At 45.0% G+C, this 27,682-nt stretch overlaps 1 protein-coding gene and 1 long non-coding RNA gene across 2 annotated transcripts in view; both read right to left on the bottom strand.

The window, feature by feature from the left end:
* The window catches only part of LOC136624775 (uncharacterized), a 39,078-nt gene extending 21,834 nt beyond the window's left edge, over positions 1 to 17,244 (bottom strand). Inside the window, exon 1 of the long non-coding RNA XR_010792424.1 lies at positions 16,993 to 17,244. This is a non-coding gene — a long non-coding RNA (uncharacterized lncRNA). The remainder of the gene's footprint in view (positions 1 to 16,992) is intronic.
* A 9,092-nt stretch (positions 17,245 to 26,336) lies between these two features.
* Positions 26,337 to 27,682, bottom strand: part of SARS1 (seryl-tRNA synthetase 1) — a 117,638-nt gene continuing 116,292 nt past the window's right edge. The window contains exon 11 of the mRNA XM_066600332.1: positions 26,337 to 26,702. Coding sequence (XP_066456429.1) covers positions 26,554 to 26,702 — 149 coding nt within the window. The 3' untranslated portion in view covers positions 26,337 to 26,553. The remainder of the gene's footprint in view (positions 26,703 to 27,682) is intronic.

The following is a 27,682-nucleotide window of genomic DNA, read 5'->3' as shown; positions in this document are numbered from 1 at the left end:
TCCAAATTTTACGTACGGAATCTAATTTTCTCACTTCCCAATGTCATAGAAAATTGAAATTTGGCACGGGCATTGATTATGTCATAAATAGGAAAACTTAATAGGTCCCAACTCGATTATTCAATTCTAAGCGCAAAAGAATTAGCGCCCAAATTTTACGTACGGAATCTAATTTTCTCACTTTCCAATGTCATAGAAACGGGAAATTTGGCACAAGCATTGATTATGTCACAAATAGGAAAGGTTAATAGGTCCCAACTTGATTATTCAATTCTAAGCGCAAAAGAATTAGCGTCCAAATTTTACGTACGGAATTTAATTCTCTCTCTTCACGGTGTCATAGAAACTCGAAATTTGTCAGGAGCATTGATTATGTCATAAATAGGAAAAGTTAATGGGTCCCAACTCGATTATTCAATCCTAAGCGCAAAATTTGGCACGAGCATTGATTATGTCATAAATAGGATATTGAGAATGCTGAGGTAAAATAAAAGCTGTGCTATGATTTGTTGCTATATATTATACCGCTGAGGTAAAATGAATGCTGCGCTGTGATTGGTTGCTATTTTTTATATTGCTGAGGCAGAATAAAAGTTGCGCTGCAAATTTTACGTATGGAATCTAACTCTCTCACTTCCTGATGTCATCTATATATATAAAAATGAATGTATGTCGGTCTGTCTGTCCTTTATGCATTACTACACCATTCATCCAATCACCATGAAACATTGGGAAGTTGTTGAGTACACTCCTGGGAAGATTACTGGCATAGTACAACTATCCATCGTCGACAGTTATGCCCCCCCAGACAAAGATCATTTGATTTCCATCTCAAGCACAAAAACAAAAGGCATTACGAGTAACGGGATGCGTGTTCAACTACAAAATGATGCATCCGCCGAACGTTTCGCAAGACAATTGCTGCATATTGAGAATGCTGAGGTAAAATAAAAGCTGTGCTGTGATTGGTTGTTATTTCTTATACTGCTGAGGCAACATGAAAGCTGTGCTGTGATTGGTTGCTATATAGTATACCGCTGAGAAAAAATGAATGCTGCACTGTGATTGGTTGCTATTTTTTATATTGCTGAGGCAGAATAAAAGTTGCGCTGTGATTGGTTGTTATTTCTCTTACTGCTGAGGTAACATGAAAGCTGCACTGTGATTGGTTGTTATATATTATACTGAGGTATTGTGAAAGCTGCGCTGTGATTGGGTGTTATATATTATAAAGCTGAGGTAACATGTAAGCTGCGCTGTGATTGATTGTTATATATTATACCACTGAAGTAACATAAAAAAGCTGCGCTGTGATTGGTTGTTATCTAGATATATAAAACAAATGTATGAATGTCTGTCTGTCTGTCTTCGCAGCAACGCGCGACGGGTAAGCCATGAAACTTTGGGAAGTTTTTGAGTACACTCCTGGGAAGATTCTAGGCATAGTACAACTATCCTACGATAGGTGGTGCGCGTGTGAGCATCGTCGACAGTTATGCCCCCCAGGCAAAGATCGTTTGATTTCCGTCTCAAGCACGAAAGCAAAAGGCATTACGCGCAACAGGATGCGTGTTCAATTACAAAATGATGCATCCGCCGAACGTTTCGCTTGACAATTGCTGGATATTGAGAATGCTGAGGTAAAATGACAGCTGTGCTGTGATTGGTTGCTACTTCTTATACTACTGAGGTTACATGAAAGCTGCGCTGCGATTGGTTGTTATATATTATACCGCTGAGGTAACATAAAAAAGCTGCGCTGTGATTGGTTGTTATATATTATACCGCTGAGGTAACTTGAAAGCTGCGCTGTCATTGGTTGTTATCTAGATATATAAAAACGAATGTATGTCTGTCTGTCTTCGCAGCAACGCGCGACGGGTAAGCTAGTCTATATATATAAAAATGAATGTATGTCTGTCTGTTTGTCCTTTATGCGCTACTACATCATTCATCCGATCGCCATGAAACTTTGGGAAGTTGGGTACACTCCTGGGAAGATTATAGGCATAGTACAACTATCCTATGATAAATGGCGCGCATGCGATCGTCGACAGTTACGCCCCCCCCCCACGTAGATCGTTCGATCTCCATCAGTGCCACCAATTCTCTCACTTCCCGATATCATAAAAACTTGAAATTTGGCGCGAGCATTGATTATGTCATAGATAGGAAAAGCTAATGGGTCCCAACTCGATTATTCAATTCTAAGCGCCAAAAAATTAGCGTCCAAATTTTACGTACGGAATCTAATTCTCTCACTTCCCAATGTAATTTGGCACGAGCATTGATTATGTCATAAATAGGAAAAGATAATGGGTCCCAACTCGATTATTTAATTCTAAGCGCAAAAGAATTAGCGTCCAAATTTTACGTACGGAATCTAATTTGCTCGCTTCCCAATGTCATAGAAACTTGAAATTTGGCACGAGCATTGATTATGTCATAAATAGGAAAAGCTAATGGGTCCCAACTCGATTATTCAATTCTAAGCGCAAAAGAATTAGCGTCCAAATTTTACGTACGGAATCTAATTCTCTTACTTCCCAATGTAATTTGGCACGAGCATTGATTATGTGATAAATAGGAAAAGCTAATGGGTCCCAACTCGATTATTCAATTCTAAGCGCAAAAGAATTAGCGTCCAAATTTTACGTACGGAATCTAATTCTCTTACTTCCCAATGTAATTTGGCACGAGCATTGATTATGTGATAAATAGGAAAAGCTAATGGGTCCCAACTCGATTATTCAATTCTAAGCGCCAAAGAATTAGCATCCAAATTTTACGTACGGAATCAAAATTTCTCGCTTCCCAATGTCATAGAAACTAGAAATTTGGCACGAGCATTGATTATGTCATAAATAGGAAAAGCTAATGGGTCCTAACTCGATTATTCAATTCTAAGCGCAAAAGAATTAGCGTCCAAACTTTACGTACAGAATCTAATTCTCTTCCTTCCCAATGTAATAGAAACTTGAAATTTGGCACGAGCATTGATTATGTCATAAATAGGAAAAGCTAATGGGTCCCAACTCGATTATTCAATTCTAAGCGCCAAAGAATTAGCGTCCAAATTTTACGCACGGAATCTAATTCTCTCACTTCCCAATGTCATAGAAACTTGAAATTTGGCATGAGCATTGATAATGTCATAAATAGGAAAAGCTAATGGGTCCCAACTCCATTTTTCAATTCTAAGCGCAAAAGAATTAGCATCCAAAGTTAACGTACGGAATCTAATTCTCTCACTTCCCTATGTCATAGAAACTTGAAATTTGGCACGAGCATTGATTATGTCATAAATAGAAAAGCTAATGGGTCCCAACTCGATTATTCAAGTCTAAGCGCAAAAGAATTAGCGTCCAAATTTCTACGTACAGAATCTAATTCTCTCACTTCCTGATGTCATCTATATATATAAAAATGAATGTCTGTCTGCCTGTGTGTCCTTTTATGTATTACTATACCATTCATCCAATCGCCATGAAACTTTGGGAAGTTGTTGAGTACACTCCTGGGAAGATTACTGGCATAGTTCAACTATCCTACGATAGGTGGCGCGCGTGCGAGCATCGTCGACAGTTATGCCCCCCAGACAAAGACCGTTTGATTTCTATTAGAAGCACGAAAGAAAAAGGCATTACGAGCAACGGGATGCGTGTTCAACTACAAAGTGATGCATCCGCCGAATGTTTCGCAGGACAATTGCTGGATATTGAGAATGCTGAGGTAAAATGAAAGCTGTGCTGTGATTGGTTGCTATTTCTTATACTGCTGAGGTAACATGAAAGCTGTGCTGTGATTGATTAATATATATTGTACTGCTGAGGCAACATAAAAGATGTGCTGTTATTGGTTGATACTTCTTATACTACTCAGGTTACATGAAAGCTGTGCTGTGATTGGTTGCTATTTTTTATATTGCTGAGGCAGAATAAACGTTGCGCTGTGATTGGTTATTATTTCTCTTTCTGCTGAGGTAACATGAAAGCTGCGCTGTGATTGGTTGTTATATATTATACTGAGGTAACATGAAAGCTGCGCTGTGATTGGGTGTTATCTATATATATAAAATTGAATGTATGTCTGTATGCGTGTGTCTGTCTGTCTGTTTGTCCTTTATGCGCTACTACACCATTCATCCGATCGCCATGAAACTTTGGGAAGTTGTTGAGTACACTCCTGGGAAGATTATAGACATAGTACAAATATTCTACGATAAATGGCGCGTGCGCGAGCGTCGTCGACGGTTACAACCCCCCCACGTAGATCGTTCGATTTCCATCATTGCCACTAATTCTCTAAATTCCCGATGTCGTAGAAACATGAAATTTGGCACGAGCATTGATTATGTCATAAATAGGAAAGGCTAATGGGTCCCAACTCGATTATTCAATTCTATGCGCAAAACAATTAGCGTCCAAATTTTACGTACGGAATCTAATTTTCTCACTTCCCAATGTCATAGAAAATTGAAATTTGGCACGGGCATTGATTATGTCATAAATAGGAAAAGTTAATAGGTCCCAACTCGATTATTCAATTCTAAGCGCAAAAGAATTAGCGCCCAAATTTTACGTACGGAATCTAATTTTCTCACTTTCCAATGTCATAGAAACGGGAAATTTGGCACAAGCATTGATTATGTCACAAATAGGAAAGGTTAATAGGTCCCAACTTGATTATTCAATTCTAAGCGCAAAAGAATTAGCGTCCAAATTTTACGTACGGAATTTAATTCTCTCTCTTCACGGTGTCATAGAAACTCGAAATTTGTCAGGAGCATTGATTATGTCATAAATAGGAAAAGCTAATGGGTCCCAACTCGATTATTCAATTCTATGCGCAAAAGAATTAGCATCCAAATTTTACGTACGGAATGTAATTTTCTCACTTTCCGGTGTCATAGAAACGGGAAATTTGGCATGAGCATTGATTATGTCATAAATAGGAAAAGTTAATGGGTCCCAACTCGATTATTCAATCCTAAGCGCAAAATTTGGCACGAGCATTGATTATGTCATAAATAGGATATTGAGAATGCTGAGGTAAAATAAAAGCTGTGCTATGATTTGTTGCTATATATTATACCGCTGAGGTAAAATGAATGCTGCGCTGTGATTGGTTGCTATTTTTTATATTGCTGAGGCAGAATAAAAGTTGCGCTGCAAATTTTACGTATGGAATCTAACTCTCTCACTTCCTGATGTCATCTATATATATAAAAATGAATGTATGTCGGTCTGTCTGTCCTTTATGCATTACTACACCATTCATCCAATCACCATGAAACATTGGGAAGTTGTTGAGTACACTCCTGGGAAGATTACTGGCATAGTACAACTATCCATCGTCGACAGTTATGCCCCCCCAGACAAAGATCATTTGATTTCCATCTCAAGCACAAAAACAAAAGGCATTACGAGTAACGGGATGCGTGTTCAACTACAAAATGATGCATCCGCCGAACGTTTCGCAAGACAATTGCTGCATATTGAGAATGCTGAGGTAAAATAAAAGCTGTGCTGTGATTGGTTGTTATTTCTTATACTGCTGAGGCAACATGAAAGCTGTGCTGTGATTGGTTGCTATATAGTATACCGCTGAGAAAAAATGAATGCTGCACTGTGATTGGTTGCTATTTTTTATATTGCTGAGGCAGAATAAAAGTTGCGCTGTGATTGGTTGTTATTTCTCTTACTGCTGAGGTAACATGAAAGCTGCACTGTGATTGGTTGTTATATATTATACTGAGGTATTGTGAAAGCTGCGCTGTGATTGGGTGTTATATATTATAAAGCTGAGGTAACATGTAAGCTGCGCTGTGATTGATTGTTATATATTATACCACTGAAGTAACATAAAAAAGCTGCGCTGTGATTGGTTGTTATCTAGATATATAAAACAAATGTATGAATGTCTGTCTGTCTGTCTTCGCAGCAACGCGCGACGGGTAAGCCATGAAACTTTGGGAAGTTTTTGAGTACACTCCTGGGAAGATTCTAGGCATAGTACAACTATCCTACGATAGGTGGCGCGCGTGTGAGCATCGTCGACAGTTATGCCCCCCAGGCAAGATCGTTTGATTTCCGTCTCAAGCACGAAAGCAAAAGGCATTACGCGCAACAGGATGCGTGTTCAATTACAAAATGATGCATCCGCCGAACGTTTCGCTTGACAATTGCTGGATATTGAGAATGCTGAGGTAAAATGACAGCTGTGCTGTGATTGGTTGCTACTTCTTATACTACTGAGGTTACATGAAAGCTGCGCTGCGATTGGTTGTTATATATTATACCGCTGAGGTAACATAAAAAAGCTGCGCTGTGATTGGTTGTTATATATTATACCGCTGAGGTAACTTGAAAGCTGCGCTGTCATTGGTTGTTATCTAGATATATAAAAACGAATGTATGTCTGTCTGTCTTCGCAGCAACGCGCGACGGGTAAGCTAGTCTATATATATAAAAATGAATGTATGTCTGTCTGTTTGTCCTTTATGCGCTACTACATCATTCATCCGATCGCCATGAAACTTTGGGAAGTTGGGTACACTCCTGGGAAGATTATAGGCATAGTACAACTATCCTATGATAAATGGCGCGCATGCGATCGTCGACAGTTACGCCCCCCCCCCACGTAGATCGTTCGATCTCCATCAGTGCCACCAATTCTCTCACTTCCCGATATCATAAAAACTTGAAATTTGGCACGAGCATTGATTATGTCATAAATAGGAGAAGCTAATGGGTCCCAACTAGAGATGAGCGAGCACCAAAATGCTCGGGTGCTCGTTACTCGAGACGAACTTTTCGCGATGCTCGAGGGTTCGTTTCGAGTAACGAACCCCATTGAAGTCAATGGGCGACCCGAGCATTTTTGTATATCGTCGATACTCGCTAAGGTTCTCATTTGTGAAAATCGGGGCAATTCAAGAAAGTGATGGGAACGACACAGTAACGGATAGGGCAGGCGAGGGGCTACATGTTGGGCTGCATCTCAAGTTCACAGGTCCCACTATTAAGCCACAATAGCGGCAAGAGTGGGCCCCCCCCCCCCCAACAACTTTTACTTCTGAAAAGCCCTCATTAGCAATGGATACCTTAGCTAAGCACCACACTACCTCCAACAAAGCACAATCACTGCCTGCATGACACTCCGCTGCCACTTCTCCTGGGTTACATGCTGCCCAACCCCCCCTGCACGACCCAGTGTCCACAGCGCACACCAAATTGTCCCTGCGCAGCCTTCAGCTGCCCTCATGCCACGCCACACTCATGTCTATTTATAAGTGCGTCTGCCAGAAGAACCGCAGGCACACACTGCAGAGGGTTGGCACGGCTAGGCAGCGACCCTCTTTAAAAGGGGCGGGGCGATAGTCCACAATGCTGTACAGAAGCAATGAGAAATCCAATCCTGTGCCACCTCCATCTGGAGCTGCACACGTGGGCATAGCAATGGGGAACCTATGTGCCACACACTATTCATTCTGTCAAGGTGTCTGCATGCCCCAGTCAGACCGCGGTTTTTTATAAATAGTCACAGGCAGGTACAACTCCGCAATGGGAATTCCGTGTGCACCCACAGCATGGGTGGCTCCCTGGAACCCACCCGCTGTACATAAATGTATCCCATTGCAGTGCCCTGGACAGCAGAGCTAACGTCAGATGAAATGCAGGTGGGCTTCGGCCCACACTGCATGCCCCAGTCAGACTGGGGTTCTTTAGAAGTGGAAACAGATGCATTTACAACTCCCTGTGGAGCCACAGCATGGGTGGCTCCCTGGAACCCACCGGCGGTACATAAAAATATCCCACTGCATTGCCCATCACAGCTGAGGTAGTAATGTCATGTTTAATGCAGGTGGGCTTCGGCCCACACTGCATGCCCAGTCAGACTGGGGTTCTTTAGAAGTGAACACAGATGCATTTACAACTCCCTGTGGACCCACAGCATGGGTGGGTGCCAGGAAGTCACCGGCGGTACATAAAAATATCCCATTGCAGTGCCCAACACAGCTGATGTAATGTCAGCTGTAATGCAGGTGGGCTAAAATTTAATTTGATTACACTGTAGGCGAGGGCCCACAAAAATTGCTGTATCAACAGTACTAATGTACATCAGAAAAATTGCCCATGCCCCACCAAGAGGGCAGGTGAAACCCATTAATCGCTTTGGTTAATGTGGCTTAATTGGTAACTAGGCCAGGAGGCAGCCCAGTTAAAATAAAAATTGGTTGAGGTGAAAGTTTCAACGCTTTAATGAGCATTGAAACGTATAAAAATTGTTTAGAAAAATTATATGACTGAGCCTTGTGGGCCTAAGAAAAATTGCCCGTTCGGAGTGATTATGTGAGGTTTCAGGAGGAGGAGCAGGAATATTATACACAGATTGATGAAGCGAAAAGGTCCCCGTTTTTGATGGGGATACAGAACGATGCTTCCATCCGCGGGTGCAGCCTACGTATTGCTTAGGTATCGCTGCTGTCCGCTGGTGGAGAAGAGAAGTCTGGGGAAATCCAGGCTTTGTTCATCTTGATGAGTGTTAGCCTGTCGGCACTGTCGGTTGACAGGCGGGTACGCTTATCTGTGATGATTCCCCCAGCCGCACTAAACACCCTCTCTGACAAGACGCTAGCCGCAGGACAAGCAAGCACCTCCAGGGCATACAGCGCGAGTTCAGGCCACGTGTCCAGCTTCGACACCCAGTAGTTGTAGGGGGCAGAGGCGTCACGGAGGACGGTCGTGCGATCGGCTACGTACTCCCTCACCATCCTTTTACAGTGCTCCCGCCGACTCAGCTGTGACTGGGGAGCGGTGACACAGTCTTGCTGGGGAGCCATAAAGCAGTCAAGGGCGTTAAAGAGTGTTGCCCTGCCTGTGCTGTACATGCTGCCTGATCTCCGCGCCTCCCCTGCTACCTGGCCCTCGGAACTGCGCCTTCGGCCACTAGCGCTGTCGTATGGGAATTTCACCATCAGTTTGTCCGCCAGGGTCCTGTGGTATAGCAACACTCTCGAACCCCTTTCCTCTTCGGGTATGAGAGTGGAAAGGTTCTCCTTATACCGTGGGTCGAGCAGTGTGTACACCCAGTAATCCATAGTGGCCAGAATGCGTGTAACACGAGGGTCACGAGAAAGGCATCCTAACATGAAGTCAGCCATGTGTGCCAGGGTACCTGTACGCAACACATGGCTGTCCTCACTAGGAAGATCACTTTCAGGATCCTCCTCCTCCTCCTCCTCCTCCTCCTCCTCCGGCCATACCCGCTGAAAGGATGACAGGCCAGCAGCATGTGTACCCTCACCAGTGGGCCAAGCTGTCTCTTCCCCCTCCTCCTCATCTTCCTCCTCCTCCTCCTCCTCACCGCGCTGAGATATAGACAGGAGGGTGCTCTGACTATCCAGCGACATACTGTCTTCCCCCAGCTCTGTTTCCGAGCGCAAAGCGTCTGCCTTTATGCTTTGCAGGGAACTTCTCAAGAGGCATTAGCAGAGGAATGGTGACGCTAATGATTGCAGCATCGCCGCTCACCACCTGGGTAGACTCCTCAAACTTTCCAAGGACCTGGCAGATGGCTGCCAACCAGGCCCACTCTTCTGAAAATAATTGAGGAGGCTGACTCCCACTGCGCCGCCCATGTTGGAGTTGGTATTCCACTATAGCTCTACGCTGCTCATAGAGCCTGGCCAACATGTGGAGCGTAGAGTTCCACCGTGTGGGCACGTCGCACCGCAGTCGGTGCACTGGCAGATTAAACCGATGTTGCAGGGTGCGCAGGGTGGCAGCGTCCGTGTGGCACTTGCGGAAATGTGCGCAGAGCCGGCGCACCTTTCCGAGCAGGTCTGACAAGCGTGGGTAGCTTTTCAGAAAGCGCTGAACCACCAAATTAAAGACGTGGGCCAGGCATGGCACGTAAATGAGGCTGCCGAGCTGCAGAGCCGCCACCAGGTTACGGCCGTTGTCACACACGACCATGCCCGGTTGGAGGCTCAGCGGCGCAAGCCAGCGGTCGGTCTGCTCTGTCAGACCCTGCAGCAGTTCGTGGGCCGTGTGCCTCTTCTCTCCTAAGCTGAGTAGTTTCAGCACAGCCTGCTGACGCTTGCCCACCGCTGTGCTGCCACGCCGTGCGACACCGACTGCTGGCGACGTGCTGCTGCTGCTGACACATCTTGATTGCGAGACAGAGGTTGCGTTGGAGGAGGAGGAGGGGGGGTGGTTTAGTGGAGGAAGCATACACCGCCGCAGATACCACCACCGAGCTGTGGCCCGCAATTCTAGGGGTGGGTAGGACGTGAGCGGTCCCAGGCTCTGACGCTGTCCCAGCCTCCACTAAATTCACCCAATGTGCCGTCAGGGAGATATAGTGGCCCTGCCCGCCTGTGCTTGTCCACGTGTCCGTTGTTAAGTGGACCTTGGCAGTAACCGCGTTGGTGAGGGCGCGTACAATGTTGCGGGAGACGTGGTTGTGCAGGGCTGGGACGGCACATCGGGAAAAGTAGTGGCGACTGGGAACTGAGTAGCGCGGGGCCGCCGCCGCCATCATACTTTTGAAGGACTCCGTTTCCACAACCCTATACGGCAGCATCTCCAGGCTGATAAATTTGGCTACGTGCACGTTTAACGCTTGAGCGTGCGGGTGCGTGGTGGCGTACTTGCGCTTGCGCTCAAACACTTGCGCTAGCGACGGCTGGACGGTGCGCTGAGAGACATTGGTGGATGGGGCCGAGGACAGCGGAGGTGAGGGTGTGGGTGCAGGCCAGGAGACGGTATTGCCTGTGTCCTCAGAGCGGGGTTGGATCTCAGTGGCAGGTTGGGGCACAGGGGGAGAGGCAGCGGTGCAAACCGGAGGCGGTGAACGGGCTTCGTCCCACCTTGTGGGGTGCTTGGCCATCATATGTCTGCACATGCTGGTGGTGGTGGCTCCCCGGCTGATCTTGGCGCGACAAAGGTTGCACACCACTGTTCGTCGGTCGTCTGCACTCTCAGTGAAAAACTGCCAGACCTTTGAGCACCTTGGCCTCTGCAGGGTGGCATGGCGCGAGGGGGCGCTTTGGGAAACAGTTGGTGGATTATTCGGTCTGGCCCTGCCTCTACCCCTGGCCACCACACTGCCTCTTGCAACCTGCCCTGCTGCTGCCCTTGCCTCCCCCTCTGAAGACCTCAGTAGGCGTAGCAAACCAGGTGGGGTCAGTCACCTCATTGTCCTGCTGCTCTTCCTCAGAATCCTCGGTGCGCTCCTCCCTCGGACTTACTGAAATTACTACTACCTGAGTGTCTATCAACTGTGTCTCATCGTCATCGTCCTCCTCACCCACTGAAAGCTCTTGAGACAGTTGCCGGAAGTCCCCAGCCTCATCCCCCGGACCCCGGGAACTTTCCAAAGGTTGGGCATCGGTCACGACAAACTCCTCCAGTGGGAGAGGATTTGGAACCATTGCTGCCCATTCTGGGCAGGGGCCCGAGAACAGTTCCTGGGAGTCTGCCTGCTCCTCAGAATGTGTCATTGTAATGGAGTGAGGAGGCTGGGAGGAAGGAGGAGCAGCAGGCAGAGGATTCAGAGTTGCAGCAGTGGACGGCGTAGAAGATTGGTGGATGCACGTTCTGCCATCCACGACAGGACCTGCTCACACTGCTCATTTTCTAACAAAGGTCTACCGCGTGGACCCATTAATTGTGAGATGAATCTGGGGACCCCAGAAACGTGCCTCTCTCCTAATCCCGCAGTAGTCGGCTGCGATACACCTGGACCAGGAGCTCGGCCTGTGTCCACACCCTCACTTGGACCTCCGCGTCCTCCAGGCCTACCCCTACCCTTCAGCATGGTGTATTACCAGTAGTGCAGAAACAGAACGCTGTAATTAAATGTGCCGCTTATTGGCCTGTGGTTGGAGGCTGACTTCGCTTACGGAACGCACAGCAGAGCCAGGAAAGAATTTTGCGCAAGCCTGCTGTAACACTTAGCTGGCTGCGTATGAATTAGGACAACTACCCTCAGCAGAGACGCAGTACACTCAGGATGGTCACAGGCAGCCCAAATAGATTTTTTTTCCCAAATTTTTTTTGGAAAAGCCCACTGCCTATATAGACTGTATTTGTCTTCTGTCCCTGCCTCACCACTACTGGCCCTGGACTATGTAAAATTACTGCAGGACGCAATGCTCTGCACGGCCGATATACAAAAAATAAAAAAAAGTGCAACACTGCAAAAAGCAGCCTCAACAGTACTGCACACGGTCAGATGTGGCCCTAAGAAGGACCGTTGGGGTTTTTGATGCCTAAAATAACTCCTAACATTCTCCCTATAGCAACTCCAGCAAGACAGCACTTTCCCTGAACAATGTCAGAATGCATCTGTGGCGAGCCGCGGGAGGGGCCGATTTATATACTTGGGTGACACTTGATCTCGCCAGCCACTCACGGCAGGGGGGTGGTATAGGGCTTGAACGTCGCAGGGGGAAGTTGTAATGCCTTCCCTGCCTTTCTATTGGCCAGAAAAGCGCGCTGTCTCAGAGATGAAAGTGAAAGTAACTCGAACATCGCGTGGTGCTCGTTTCGAATAACGAGCATCTCGAACACGCTAATACTCGAACGAGTATCAAGCTCGGACGAGTACGTTCGCTCATCTCTATCTACGACATCAGGAAGTGAGAGAATTAGATTCCGTGCGTAAAATTTGGACGCTAATTTTTTGCGCTTAGAAAAAGTTAATGGGTCCCTACTCGATTATTCAATTCTAAGCGCAAAAAATTAGCGTCTAAATTTTACGCACAGAATCTTATTCTCTCACTTCCCAATTTCATAGAAACTTGAAATTTGGCACGAGCATTGATTATGTCATAAATAGGAAAAGTTAATGGGTCCCAACTTGATAATTTATTTCTAAGCGCCAAAGCAGTAGCGTCAAAATTGTACGTACGGAATCTAATTTTCTCACTTCCCAATGTCATAGAAACTTGAAATTTGGCACGAGCATTGATTATGTCATAAATAGGAAAAGCTAATGGGTCCCAACTCGATTATTCAATTCTAAGCGCAAAAGAATTAGTGTCCACATTTTACGTACGGAATGTAATTCTCTCACTTCCCGATGTCATATATATATATCAAAATATCTCTATCTCTATATATCAAAATATCTCTATCAATCTCTATATATCAAAATATATATATATATATCAATCTATCAATATATATATCTATATCTATATATCTATCAAGTATATCTATCTATCATCTATATCTATCAATCTATCTTATATCATATATCTATATATCATATATCTATATTAGAGATGAGCGAGCATACTCGTACGAGCTTGATGCTCGTTCGAGTATTAGGGTGCTCGAGATGCTCGTTACTCGAGACAAGCACCATGCGGTACTCGTCTCGATTAAACGAGCACTGACCATTGAATTCAATGGAGCCGGCAATACAGCCGGCTCCATTGAAAGCAATGGGCTGCCGGCGATTGCGGGATGAATTGCCGGGAAGGGCTTAAATATATAAGCCCTTCTCTGCAATTCATCCAGAAATGTGTAAAAATAAAAAAATATATATATACTCACCTGGTCCCGGCAGACGGAGTTCAGCGCGGCAGGCTGCAGTTTCCCTGAACTGCTCTGAACAGCTGTGAGTAGTATTCAGCTGCCGAGGATTTAAAATCCCCGCCTGCTGAATAAGCTGCCTCGGATTGGTCACAGCCTGACCAATCAGAGGCAGCCCTCACTCACACCCATTCATGAATGGGTGAGTGAGGGCTGCCTCTGATTGGCTCAGCGCAGGGACAGCTGGACACTGGGTCGTGCGGGGGGGGATTGGGCAGCATGTAACCCAGGAGAAGTGGCAGCAGAGTGTCATGCAGGCAGTGATTGTGCTTTGTTGGAGGTAGTGTGGTGCTTAGCTAAGGTATGCATTGCTAATGAGGGCTTTTCAGAAGTAAAAATTGTTGGGAGGGGTGGGAGGGGGGGCCCACTCTTGCCGCTATTGTGGCTTAATAGTGGGACCTGGGAACTTGAGATGCAGCCCAACATGTAGCCCCTCGTTACTCGAAACAAACTCTCGAGCATCACTGAAAGTTCGACTCGAGTAACGAGCACCCGAGCATTTTGGTGCTCGCTCATCTCTAATCTATATATATCATATATCTATATCTATATATATCTATATATATATATATATCATATATGAAATGCAAATTAGGGAAAGCGCCATAGCCATGGAGAAAAAAATATAGCAATCGTAGAGGATTCTACTTACCGGGTGTCAGGCGGAGCAACAAAAAGTTTTTGTGTTCCGCCTGCACCAGGAATCCAAGTTCGCCTTTCAAATGTTTCTTTACCAGAGGGTCTTCTGTCTTATCCAGAAAAGCTTATAAAAGTGTATTTAGTAGTCATCCAAGCTCTTCTGGAGAGCAGCAGCTTAAAAAGTACCCCAACGTGCAACAGATGGGGAAAAAAATAGAATGCTAACAGAAAAAACCTTAATAGCTGCGCTACACCATTAACCCTTTGCATAAAATGGGAATAAGCTTCTAGAAGCCTCCGTTCATAGCAAGCTGAGGTGTGTTATAGGTAAAGCATATGTCCGGTTATTTTGTACAATGTGTGGACATCGGTATTGGTTTAATTACAAAAAATTTCTGTACTGCGATCCACCAAGGGGGGTTTTGAACCGTGCGCCCGATATCCTGTTTAGTAAGTATAAGCATTCCGCATAACGGCGCTAACTCATAGCTGGGGCGTGATGAGCTCTTGCAAATCACGCCCCCCACGTGATAGTGATGACGGGGTACGTAGCGTGCTACCCAGGGTGGAACGCACGTACACCGGAGAATCTGCCAGATGACGTGGCAGAGCTTCAGGGAACCCCGCCTCCTGCACACATGCGCTCGATCGGCGTTCAGCATGGTGCGGGAATGAAGTCAGATGCATCTCCTTGGGGCATGGGATTAAGGTATGTTGTTTATGTATTTATATGTGTGATGTAATAGCATTATTCTGAGCTTGATAAAGGCATCAGTTGATGCTGAAACGCGTTGCTTTTATTGTTCATGTATATGGTATTTTGGGGAATAAAAATCAGCTTGCTATGAACGGAGGCTTCTAGAAGCTTATTCCCATTTTATGCAAAGGGTTAATGGTGTAGCGCAGCTATTAAGGTTTTTTCTGTTAGCATTCTATATATCATATATGATATATAGATATATCTATATATCATATATATCTCATATATGATATATATATATATATATAACATACATACATATTATATATATATGAATGTATGTCTGTCTATTTATCCTTTATGCATTACTACACCATTCATCCAATCGCCATGAAACTTTGGGAAGTTGAGTGCACTCCTGGGAAGATTACTGGCATAGTACATCTATCCTATGATAAATGGCACGCGTGTGAGCATATCCTATGATAAATGGCACGCGTGTGAGCATAGTCGACAGTTACGCCCCCCACACATAGATGGTTCGATTTCCATCATTGCCACTAATTCTCTCACTTCCCGATATCGTAGAAACATGAAATTTGGCACGAGCATTGATTATGTCATAGATAGGAAAAGTTAATGGCTCACAACTCGATTATTCAATTCTAAAGCGCAAAAGAATTAGCATCCAAATTTTACGTACGGAATCTAATTCTCTCACTTTCTGATGTCATCTATATATATAAAAATGAATGTATGTCTGTCTGTCTGGATGAATGGTGTAGTAATGCATAACAGACAATCGCCATGAAACTTTGGGAAGTTGTTGAGTACACTCCTGGGAAGATTACTGGCATAGTACAACTATCCTACGATAGGTGGCGCGCGTGCGAGCATTGTAGATAGTTATGCCCCCCAGACAAAGATAGTTTCATTTCCCTCTCAAGCACGAAAGCAAAAGCCATTATGAGCAAGCGTGTTCAACTACAAAATGATGCACCCTCTGAATGTTTCGCAAGACAATTGCTGGATATTGAGAATGCTAAGGCAACATGAAAGCTGTGCTGTGATTGGTTGCTATATATTATACCGCTAAGGGTAAAATCAATGCTGCACTGTAATTGGATGCTATTTTTTATACTGCTGAGGCAGAATAAAAGTTGCGCTGTGATTGGTTGTTATTTCTCTTACTGCTGATGTAACATGAAAGCTGCGCTGTGATTGGGTGTTATCTAGATATATAAAAACGAATGTATGTCTGTCTTCGCAGCAACGCGGGACGGGTAAGCTAGTCTATATATATTTAAAGCAGAAAGCCCTCATTGATTCACTGACTGACTCGCCACTAATTCTCCAACTTCCCGATGTCGTAGAAAGTGAAATTTGGTAAGAGCATAGATTATGTCATAAGTAGGAAAAGTAAAGGGGTCCCAACTCAATTATTCAATTCTAGCGCAAAAGAATTAGCGTAGAAATTTTACGTACATAATCTAAATCTCTCACTTCCCAATGTCATAGAAACTTAAAATTTGGCACAAGCGGGGGGCGTGTGGCTAGCCAGCGGCGGGACCAGAAGCAGCACCCAAAGCTCCTGGCCGTGCAACATAAAAAAACGGACTTTGATCAGATACAAGGGCTCCCACAGGTCCGAAAACAGTCCCACGGGCTACACCGGACTCAGAGCTGTGGAACGAGACCCTTCGCGGGCCTCTGACACCGCAAAACCGCGGCCTACAGGACAAGGCGCATCCCCGGGCTAGATTTGCAGACGCAGCCGACCGGAAGTTAAGGCCGGCCGCGAACAACATCAGAGGGCCGCCTCAAAAGAACACTGGAGACTGCAACGCACACTCACGGATTGATCTGACCAGGCAGAAACGGAAAACGGAGACCCCCGAGGGGTACCACAAGTGAAAACTAGCCGGAGCCTGCAGCAGAGGAGAGCAGCGCAAGGTAGTTCCCTCCCCCCCCCTCCTCCCCTAGTGCAGTGCAGGGGCCCTCCACCTCACATTGCCGATCCACAGCACAGCAGAAAAGACTCACCGGGGTTGCCGCTTCCAGTTGAGCAGAATCTTCAGGGGCAGCATAACAAGCAGGCACAGCGGAGGACTAGAGCACAGATCCCGTCCTTGTGTGGAGCGGCGGCCATCTTTCCTCCCCCAAGCTAATAAACTGCCAACTTGCTGCAGACCAACAAGGTCACAAACTTCCCCACCAGCAATATAAAAAGTGCAGACAGAAGGGGAACCGGGGCCAGCACCCCCATATAAGTTAAAGAAAAGAGCAGGAGCAAAACCCCCACCGTTGTCTTTCTGCAGCTCCTAATATAATATGCTAATTAGCCAGGGCATACTCCTGGCTACAGATTATTGCAAAACAGCACCACCTAGTGGATGAAAACCACACTTGCAGCAACTGAGCTCTGAACCCCCCCTGCAAGCAGCAATATACATTATCGCAAGCAGACAAAAGCCCATACATATAACAAGCTCATCAGAGGCAGCAACAGGGAAAGAAAGCAACCAGAACCTTGCTCCCACACTGCAACTCAGAACCGAGCGCAAGCAGTGCAACGCCAGCAACATCTACTTACATGTACCTGACCAACCTGTACGTACAGATCTAACTGCGACTGAAAAAACGCACAGAAGCACCCGCGGCCGGGTACCCCTCCCCCCCACATAAATACGGGTTCATACGTAGCCAGTGGAATGGCCACGGCCCTTCCATGAGCTGCGCTCTAGCTCCATCCCAGTAAAATAGGACAGAAGAACAGCACACCACCGAACTGAACAATCAACAATAAAGATATAATATGTCAAGGAGGATCAGCAGACAGAGCAAAGGACAAACCACATCTCAGTGTACATTGCCGGAGCTATTTTCAAGCAACCAGTTCGCTCCACTGACCCAAATGAAGCAATCAGCACCTAACCAGAGCCCTGAGAACCTACTCACCGCAAGTCAGAACAACGACTCAACCAGCACCTCGCAAACCCCAGACCACTCAGCCTCAGAAACCGCACTCCTCAACCACATCAAAAAACTGTTCCGAGAAGAACTACAAACGGCAGTACACGACATCTCCAAACAAATTAAAGATTTAGGGCAGCGCACCAACGATCTCGAACAGAAAACGGACGACATAGACGCCCTAGACCATGAGAGAACGAGATGGGACGATTATGCGGAAAGAGTGGAAGCCCTTGAACTCAAATGCAAGGACCTTGAAAACCAGAGCAGAAGAGCCAACATTCGCATCCGAGGCTTCCCGGAATCAATTACCAACTTAAAAGAAGCCGCAACCTATTCTCCGCTCTTCTCCCCCAAATAGCTCACGAATCTTTCCGTATGGATAGAATACACCGCGTCCTCTCCACGTCCTCTCCAAACCGATCAACTCGGACCTCCCAAGAGACACAGTACTCAAACTACACTATCCCGAGATGCGAGACCAACTGCTCGCAGCAGCACGCAACTTGGACTCACTCCCCGGAGTCCCCACGTCAGTCCAAATCTTTGCAGATATCGCCCCATCCACTCTAGCCAAACGACCAGCCCTAAAACCAATTACTCTAGCCTTACAACAGGCGAATATCAGATATCGCTGGAACTTTCCCTTTGCATTACTGGTCCGCATCAATCAAAGTTCCTACTCTATCAGATCCCTGGAAGAAGGAAAGCGAATACTGGAAGAGGAACGCATCGCCCTCGAAAGCGAAATGACCAGACCACAAAGACCAACTCGCTCCTGGACCACGGCGGGGACCTCACACCGAAGAGCGACACCAACCGAAAACCGAAACCTGAATGCCTGAAACAGATATGTATCATCTATGTTTTATTACAAATGACTGAGTGGGCTTGAGACCTCCTGGGCCCCCCCCCCCCAACAGGGGACCGGGGACGTCTGGGGGCCCACCCATTATCTGTTTGACCCCCGGAAAAAGAACCACCACAAATAGACGACCACTTAAATGCTCAGACTGTCCTATATATATATATATATATATATATATATATATATATATATATATATATGCATATGGACATTCCTTTCTCCGCTCACGGGTGTGTCGTCGGCAGACCATTGTTCTACAAGTTATAACATATAGTAAAAGCCTGTCTGCCTGTCGGTGCGTGTCCGAAGGGGACCCAGTAGCACCCCAAACACACGTATGAGACCGCCAGAGAATTAAATAGGGCATACATAGCACCAAAATGCTCTGGGGGCCGCTCGGACGGGCACCGAACTAGACAGAATATAGAGCCCTCGGGCTGTTCAGTTCGTTTAAGTTCAACGAACTAAAGTTATAGGTTCATTCACTTCTGTTAACTCTATAATGTGACTTAGCACTGGGACGGGGCGGAGTTACTTGACGCCCTCTCCCTTCCAGACTATGGATGCTCCCCTCCAAATGTTAAGAGGGAAGCCCAGTTTGGGACTCCTTGGGTTTTGGAACCCAATTTCGGTCACTAATCTGTTCCCTGTTACACTGTATTCTATGTTACTTACTATGCAGAAACGTGATTCCACACTGTGTTCACACACCACACATCACTATGTGAGCCCCCAAGAGACACAACAAAATACTAAGCAAGCTCAGCCCACCCCCCCTCCACACCACAATAGCCACCATAATATCACACAATGTCAAAGGATTCAACTCCCCACTTAAAAGGAAAAAAGCGTTTATGCAGTACATTAAAAACAGACCTGACATTATCTGCCTCCAAGAAACTCACTTTACGTCCTCTTCAGCCCCCAGATACCTCCACCCCCAATATTCTTGCTTCTACTCCTCGGTAACAACAACAAAACACCAGGGAGTTGTAATCCTCCTACACAATTCATTTCCCATAACAATTGACAAAGTAGAGCTAGATGCATCTGGAAGATATATCATCCTACAAGGTATACTGCACAAGCAAAAGGTAATCATAGGGAATTCATACGCCCCAGTCGATAACCCCTACAAATTATTTATGCATATCTCTAGAAAAATCAAAGCACTACCTCAAGCCTCAATCTATTGGATGGGGGACTTCAACATGGTTCTATCACCGACCTTGGACCGTTCCTCCCACAGTCAAGACAAAATCAGCCTTCCCCAAAGGGCCACAATAACCTCTACACTAAAAGACTTAGCACTAGCGAACAGTTGGAGAGAGACCCACGGTGTGAACAAAGGCTATACTTTCTTCTCAGCGCCACATAAATCATACTCACGTATCGACTGGACATTAGTATCAACTCACCTCCTACCTTCCCTAGCACAAGCCAGACACATCCCCTGCGCATGGTCAGACCATGACATCGTCCTCACGCAATTCATAAACTCAACCCCCCAACCTAATACCAGAAGATGGAGGCTCAATGAATCCCTATTAAAAGATCCTATAACCCATGCCCAAATCTCAGAAAAACTTAACGAATTCATGACATTCAACGATAATGAAGCATCTCAACCGGTGTGGATCTGGCTGGCACACAAAGCCTTTATGAGAGGACAAATATCTAAAATCGCCTCTATTAAAAAAAAGAAAAATCACAAGCTTTGGAAGCCTTGGAGAGGCGTCTGGCACTATTAGAAGTGGCTAACCAACAACGCCCCAGTATAGCTCTGATCAAAAACATACGAGACACTAAACTCCAAATTGACCTCCTCTATACATCCCAGGCGGAAAGAGCCTTGCAATGGACACAATCAATCTACTTTAAGTTAGCTAACAAACCCGATAAATTACTAGCGGCACGCTTAAGAGCAAAAGAAAAAAAAACAATTCTGTCCACTCCATCAGAACAAACAAGGGGACATGCACCTCAAATCCAGATAAAATAGCACATACATTCCTAGATTTCTACAATAAGCTATACAAATACAAGCCTCAAAGAACCCCTTCGGCCCCCCAGGACTTTCTAAGAAATATACAACTGCCAAGACTCGCAGAACATCAAAACGAAAACTTAGGCCAACACATCTCAATGGAGGAAGTAGAAGAAACTATCAAACTCCTAAAGCCAGGAAAAGCACCAGGCCCAGATGGACTAACAGCTCTGTACTACAAAAAATTTTGCACACTCCTTACACCGCTCCTAACACGCTTCTATAACATCTTATTAGGCAAACCGACCCCTGACGAATTTCTAAAAGCACACATAACGATCATCCCCAAACCAAATAAAGATCACACCTCCCCCAAAAATTACAGACCATTCTCCCTTTTGAATATAGATTATAAGATGCTGACCAGCATCCTAGCAAAACGGCTAAACAATTATCTCCCGTCCCTGACACACAAGGATCAAGTAGGTTTCATCCCTTCCCGACAAGCCCCAGACAACATCAGGAAAGTCCTAAATCTCATACACACCGCCAACAAAACTCCATTGCTAATCCTGGCCCTAGATATTGAGAAGGCCTTTGACAGCCTCTCGTGGGAATACCTATTTCAAGTACTAGGTAAAGTAGGCATCCACGGTAACTTCATCACAGCCCTGCGTACACTATACTCGACCCCCTCAGCAGAGCTAAAACTCCCAACATCGATAGAAAACAAAATATCGGTACAAAGAGGAACCCGGCAGGGCTGCCCCCTGTCCCCAGCGCTATTCGCCCTGGCGATGGAGCCCCTAGCTCAACTCATTAGAAATAACCCGAACATATCAGGCCTATCAGTAAAAAAATAGAGAATACAAGGTCAGCCTTTTCGCAGATGATATCCTCCTCACCATAACGAAACCACTAACCTCCTTACCCAATCTAATAAAAACCCTGGACTCTTTTGCGGAGGTATCTGGATTGGTAGTTAATATGGAAAAAACAGAAGCCCTTTTTCACAATATACCTGCCCATGCCCAGAAATTGATAGAATTAAATTTTGTATTCAAAGCTTGCCCACACTACATCACATACCTAGGCATCAAACTCACCCACAACTTAGACAATCTATACAAATGGAACTACCCACCTCTATTCGCCTCATTAAAAGCTGAACTGAAAAACTGGACACAGCACGCCATCTCTTGGATAGGACGCATCAACTCAATAAAAATGAACATTCTACCCCGCCTACTTTATCCATTCAGATGCCTCCCGATAGAAATCCCCGCAAGAGACCTTCAGGAGATGCAAAACTCCATCTTCCATTTCATCTGGAAAAACAAAAAACCCAGAATAAAGCAAAAAATAATGCATTACCACAAGACCCTCGGAGGCCTATCCGTACCCAATTTAAAAAAAATACTATATAGCGGCTCAACTAGCACAAATTCCAGCCATATCCGCAGGGAACAAAAGGCCTCTATGGGTAGATATAGAAACCGCCCTCCTGGCCCCAGTAACACTAAAGAATATCTTCTGGGACAGAAAATGGAAAGCCACCAATATACGTCAGCTGGCCCCACTAACTCATCACCAATTCCTAATATGGAGAAGAAATAGATTTAAGTACGCCCTGATTTCAAAAACGTCTCCGCTACTACCAATCATCCCTAATCAAGCCCTTCCTTTAAGCTTACGAGAAGAAAACTACCAATGGTGGAAAACCAACCACCTCACGTCAATCCACCGGTTTATGTCCTGGGGTAAGCTTCTCTCCCCTCAACAACTGACTGAAAAACAATATCCCAGACCACCTTTGGCTTGAACTGAAACAAATCTATAGTTTCCTCCGCTCCCTAATAGATCCCACAGATCCCCCACTGGTCCCTACGCCATTCGAAGGAACATGTCTATGGGCCCCACTCCAACCAGGCATAATATCGCAACTATACTCTAACATGAACAAGCCAATTAGGGAAACGAAACTACCCTACATGCTACGCTGGGAAACAGATCTTGGCATCTCCCTGTCGCTACCACGTTGGCATCACTGCTGCACTTCTATCACAGAAGGTAGTCCCCAAGTAACCCTTGCAGAATCGTCAATTAAAATCCTACACAGATCATTTATAGTACCTATAATAAAACATAAATATTCCCCTTCGACCTCCCCGAATTGCTTTAGGGGATGTAACAGCCCGGGCACGATAACCCACATCTGGTGGACCTGCCCACGAGTGGCCAGGCTATGGAAAGAAGTATCCAGACTTGTTTCAGGGGTTCTGGACAAGGTGTTCCACCCGGTGGCATCTGTCTGTCTACTAGCTGACAAGCCTTTAGGCTATAACAACCAACAACATAAACTCTCTCAACAGATATGTATGGCAACGAGAATCTATATTGCATCCCAATGGATGAAACCCACTCTCTCTCTGGAACCAATAACCGCTAGGGTATCAAGAATGATGCTCTACGAGAAATTAACAGCCATGAGAGAAGATAACATGGAACTATTTTTAAAGACCTGGAGACCCTGGGCGGAATACCTGGAAATTCCAGGCCTGGCCAGACCCCTTAGTGCATAAAAGGAAGAAAAGCAAGAAAGGAATAACCCCACAGCCTAAGGTCAAAGGTAACCTTAAAAAAAACCACAACAACAACTCCACAGAGAACAAATGCCCTGGCAAAAAATTTGGTTGGTCTCTCTTCCTATCTCAAGAACAGGGGTACGTACTTAAGTAAAAGGTTAAAGACATACTGCAACATAAGGTATAATAAGCGAGAGGGGGAAGGGATGGAAGGGGGGGGGGAAGAGACCTCACAAACAAAACAAATTCACAAACACGATCAGCCAGTGTGGACTCACAAATGTTCATTTTGTTTAACAAATGTTATGTCATTTTCAAATACATGTAAACTTGCTATGTACCAGAGAACTCACAATTATTCTCAAAAAAAAAAAAAGTTTAACATTTTGATCACAAACTTGTTATAGGCCGCCTGCACACGAGCGTTCCGGATTCCGCTAGCGAATTTTCACGCGCGTATGGTACCTAAATGTGCTTGCGGATGCGTGAAAAATCACGCGCGGATATACGCGGATGTGTTGCGGGAAAAAACGCGCAGAAAAACCAGCAGCCACCCCTTATTGTAAACCCAACCCCTAAAGAACTGCCCATTCCTTGGAAAACAGCTTAAAAACCAACACCCAGACTCCGTTTTGACCCTCTTGCTTGTGCGAGTGCCATTAAATTATTCTGGCAACATGCTTTCACCCGGTGAGCAGATGTCTTTGTGGGCATGGTTGATCCATGTAACTTTTTTCGGGGGCTTCTCCAGCGTGACTTTATTTCAGTCACTGCAAAAAAATTCACAAGAGGAATTCATTACTACAGATTTTGCGTTCTTACATCCTGCATTGGCAAGAAATACTACCTATCTCCCTCTACAAATTTGCCTGTGAAGCTCTGCTGTGTGTTGGGACGCCTCCTACCATGCCTACTTCCTGTAGTCATAGCAACCAGTGACTCCATCTGCAGCTGCACTGTGGATGTACTGCGTGAAAAAACGCACCCATTGGCCGCCTGCAGACGAGCGGGTCGGATCCGGCAGCGAGAAATCTCGCCGCGCGATCCGACCCGAGAGCCTGCAGGGACGAGCGCGTACTCACCCGCGCCTGGCGGCCCCGGCTCTTTCATGTGCCGGCTGCCGCGCAGCCGGCGCATGCGCAGACCGGAGCCGGCGGCCAGGTGAGTGCGTGCCCCGCAGAAAATTAGAACATGCCGCGGTTTGTTTGCCGCGCGAGATTTCGCGCGGCCAAACCGCGGCCGTCTGCATAGGAGTGCGTATTGTAATGCACTCCTATGCAGACTTTCAGCGGCGGAAATCCCGCGGGAAATCCCACGGCGGGATTTCCGCTCGTCTGCAGGCGGCCATTCACTTGTATTGGAGGCTTCACGCGCAGAATCCGACCCAAATTAGAACAGGTCGCAGATTTTTTCACGCGCGTGAAAAAACGCGATACAAATCCGTCCGTCTGGGGACAACTGCGGATCTTCATAGGAGTATATTGGCTGCAGTCTGGGGCAGATAATGTGCCTAAAATAACGCGCTGGAAATTCCGTTCGTGTGCAGGCACCCATATAAGACCCCCTGCGTGGGGATATTTCAGAATATATCTTATATCTTACTGTTAAAATTGAAAACTTAATAAAATACTTTGAGACAAAAAAAAATAAAAAATTTGGCACGAGCATTATGTCATAAATAGGAAAAGGTAATGGGTCCCAACTCGATTATTCAATTCTATGCGCAAAAGAACTAGTGTCCAAATTTTACGTACGGAATCTAATTCTCTCACTTTCCAGTGTCATAGAAACGTTAAATTTGGCACAAGCATAGATTATGTCATAAGTAGGAAACACTAATGGGTCCCAACTCAATTATTAAAATCTAGCGCAAAAGAATTAGCGTCCAAATTTTACGTACAGAATCTAATTTTCTCACTTCCGGGTGTCATAGAAACTTGAAATTTGGAGTGAGCCAAATTGTCATAAATAGGAAAAGTTAGCGGGTCCCAACTCGATTATTCAATTCTATGCGCAAAAGAATGAGCGTCCAAATTTTACGTACATAATCTAATTCACTTCCCGATGTCTTAAAACTTCAAATTTGGCACGGGCATTGATTATGTCATACATAGGAAAGATAATGGGTCCCAACTTGATTGTTCAATTCTAAGCGCAAAAGAATTAGCGTCCACATTTTACGTACGAAATCTAATTCTCTCACTTCTTGCTGTAATAGAAATTTGAAATTTAGCACGAGCATTGATTATGTCATAAATAGGAAAAGCCAATGGGTCCGAACTCGATTATTCAATTCTAAGCACAAAATAATTAGCATCCAAATTTTAAGAACAGAATCTATTTAAATGGTTAATAGCCACGATCGGCTGAACGGCCAATAGTGGCTATTGCCCGCGGGTGTCAGCTGACACCCGCACTGTATGAAGAGAGGTTGCCACGCAACCTCTCTTCATACATACCCCGCCGCTCCATGACGTACCGCTACGTCATGGAGCGGGAAGGGGTTAAAGGCAATTTCAAATCCTTACGTCACAGAAGAATTTTAGAGTACAAGTTTATAACTATCCTTAATGCTCTCAAAAACGGAATGCTTTTGGCATCAGTGGAGAATATGAGAAATGTATAGCAGAGGTAACATGCTGGCCTGGTGATCCTCTAACATCAATTTAAAAACTATAAAACTTTCACATCCCTTATCAGTGGACTAAGTATTTATTTCTGTGCTCCTCCTGTTATAGTGTGAGTGATCTGCACTTAAAAATACCAGGTCTGTGCCTTTTCAAATGGAGATTGAGCATTTCCTGTAGTATATATCTTGTATTTGGCCTCTTTCTGTGAGTTGTATCCTATCTACAAGATTACTTGGTTTCTCTTGCTGGGAACAATCACATTTTGCTCTACTAGCTAACACCGTACCAAACTTTTTTCTTTTGTGCAACAAGAGAAACACAATGAATAGACACACATTGATACATTCAGATTTGTAATAACGAATTTTATCAGGCTGGCTTCTGCCAAAGCAGTCAGTATTACACACTTTGTTTCTCCAAATGAAAAATACACACATTTGTATGTTCAATTTGAAAACCAGTAACAGTTAATTATAATGGAATTGCAACTGCTAATAATTTAATAATGGTTTGATGTTGAGCAGCAATTAACCAGTTGGATTATTCATAAGAACGGATGATTTACGAAGCATTGTTCACATCCATATTCTGCATCTGGGATTCTAAACCAGAATTTTGACTCTTTTTGCCTCCTTGTGGTTTCTTTTGTCTCTTTATGGCTTCCTCATCAATTGGAGCTGGCTTTACAAATCTGATCATTTCTTTCAGTCCTGAGGGGAAATGGAAGTATAGAATAAACAGGTAATAACATACTTTGTTATTCAAAATGATGCAAAAATTAATTGGGTGAACGTAGAGAAGGAATTGAAATGATACTGTCCAATGACAATATGGTAAAATCAGTAAAACGTAAAAATGCTTGAAGAGCCCTCTCATGAAAGAATAACTCCTTTCAAAAGCTGTCTGGGTCCACAGTACTGGCACTCCTGTACCAGAGTGACCCCCCTTCTAAAGACCAGCTTCCTGAAGACAACGCCTTCCCTAAAACAAAGTCATCCCAATGGTTAGCCAAGTGCGGGGTTTAATGCCCTCACCAATCTGCTACTGATTACCTATCCATAGGATTGGTCTTAAGAAGTTTTGGACCATAAAACCCCTTTAAAAGAGGGATCAACACAATCATAAAACATCAAAGGGGTTTCTTTTCAGCCCCACTCGGACATGCATAGTTGTACCCACTGATATAGATACATTAAATTAACATATCGATGTCCTTATTTTTAATAGATCTGTGATAGTAACAGGTTCTCATTAAGTCTTTCTGTAAGATCACTTAACACAAAATGACAACAGTAAATGACCTACTCTTTAGATCAAGTCTTTATGTTATACTTGTCTATAAGTATAACATAATTCTCTAGGTCTTCAGTCTGGTCACTAAGCCTAATGATAGGCTGACACTTTTCAGCAGAGATCCCTTTTCAATAGTCATCTTATGGTCACAAGCAGGACATGGTCCAAACTCACCTCCTTCTCCTGCAAGCACAGTCATCATTGCACAGATCACATTGCACATTATATGCATAGTTGTTTTTTAATATATATCTTTATAATTATCTCTATAATCTATGTACAAATATCAAACTTGGGCCTTGTTCACATGGGTTAAATACTGTCAGATCTACAGCAAATTTTTCTGACATAGGCCGCCTGCAGACGAGCGGGTCGGATCCGGCAGCGAGAATTCTCG

The sequence above is a fragment of the Eleutherodactylus coqui genome, chromosome 4 (assembly GCF_035609145.1).
Source record: "Eleutherodactylus coqui strain aEleCoq1 chromosome 4, aEleCoq1.hap1, whole genome shotgun sequence".
Lineage (NCBI taxonomy): Eukaryota > Metazoa > Chordata > Amphibia > Anura > Eleutherodactylidae > Eleutherodactylus > Eleutherodactylus coqui.
This window is presented reverse-complemented; position numbering and strand designations above follow the sequence as displayed.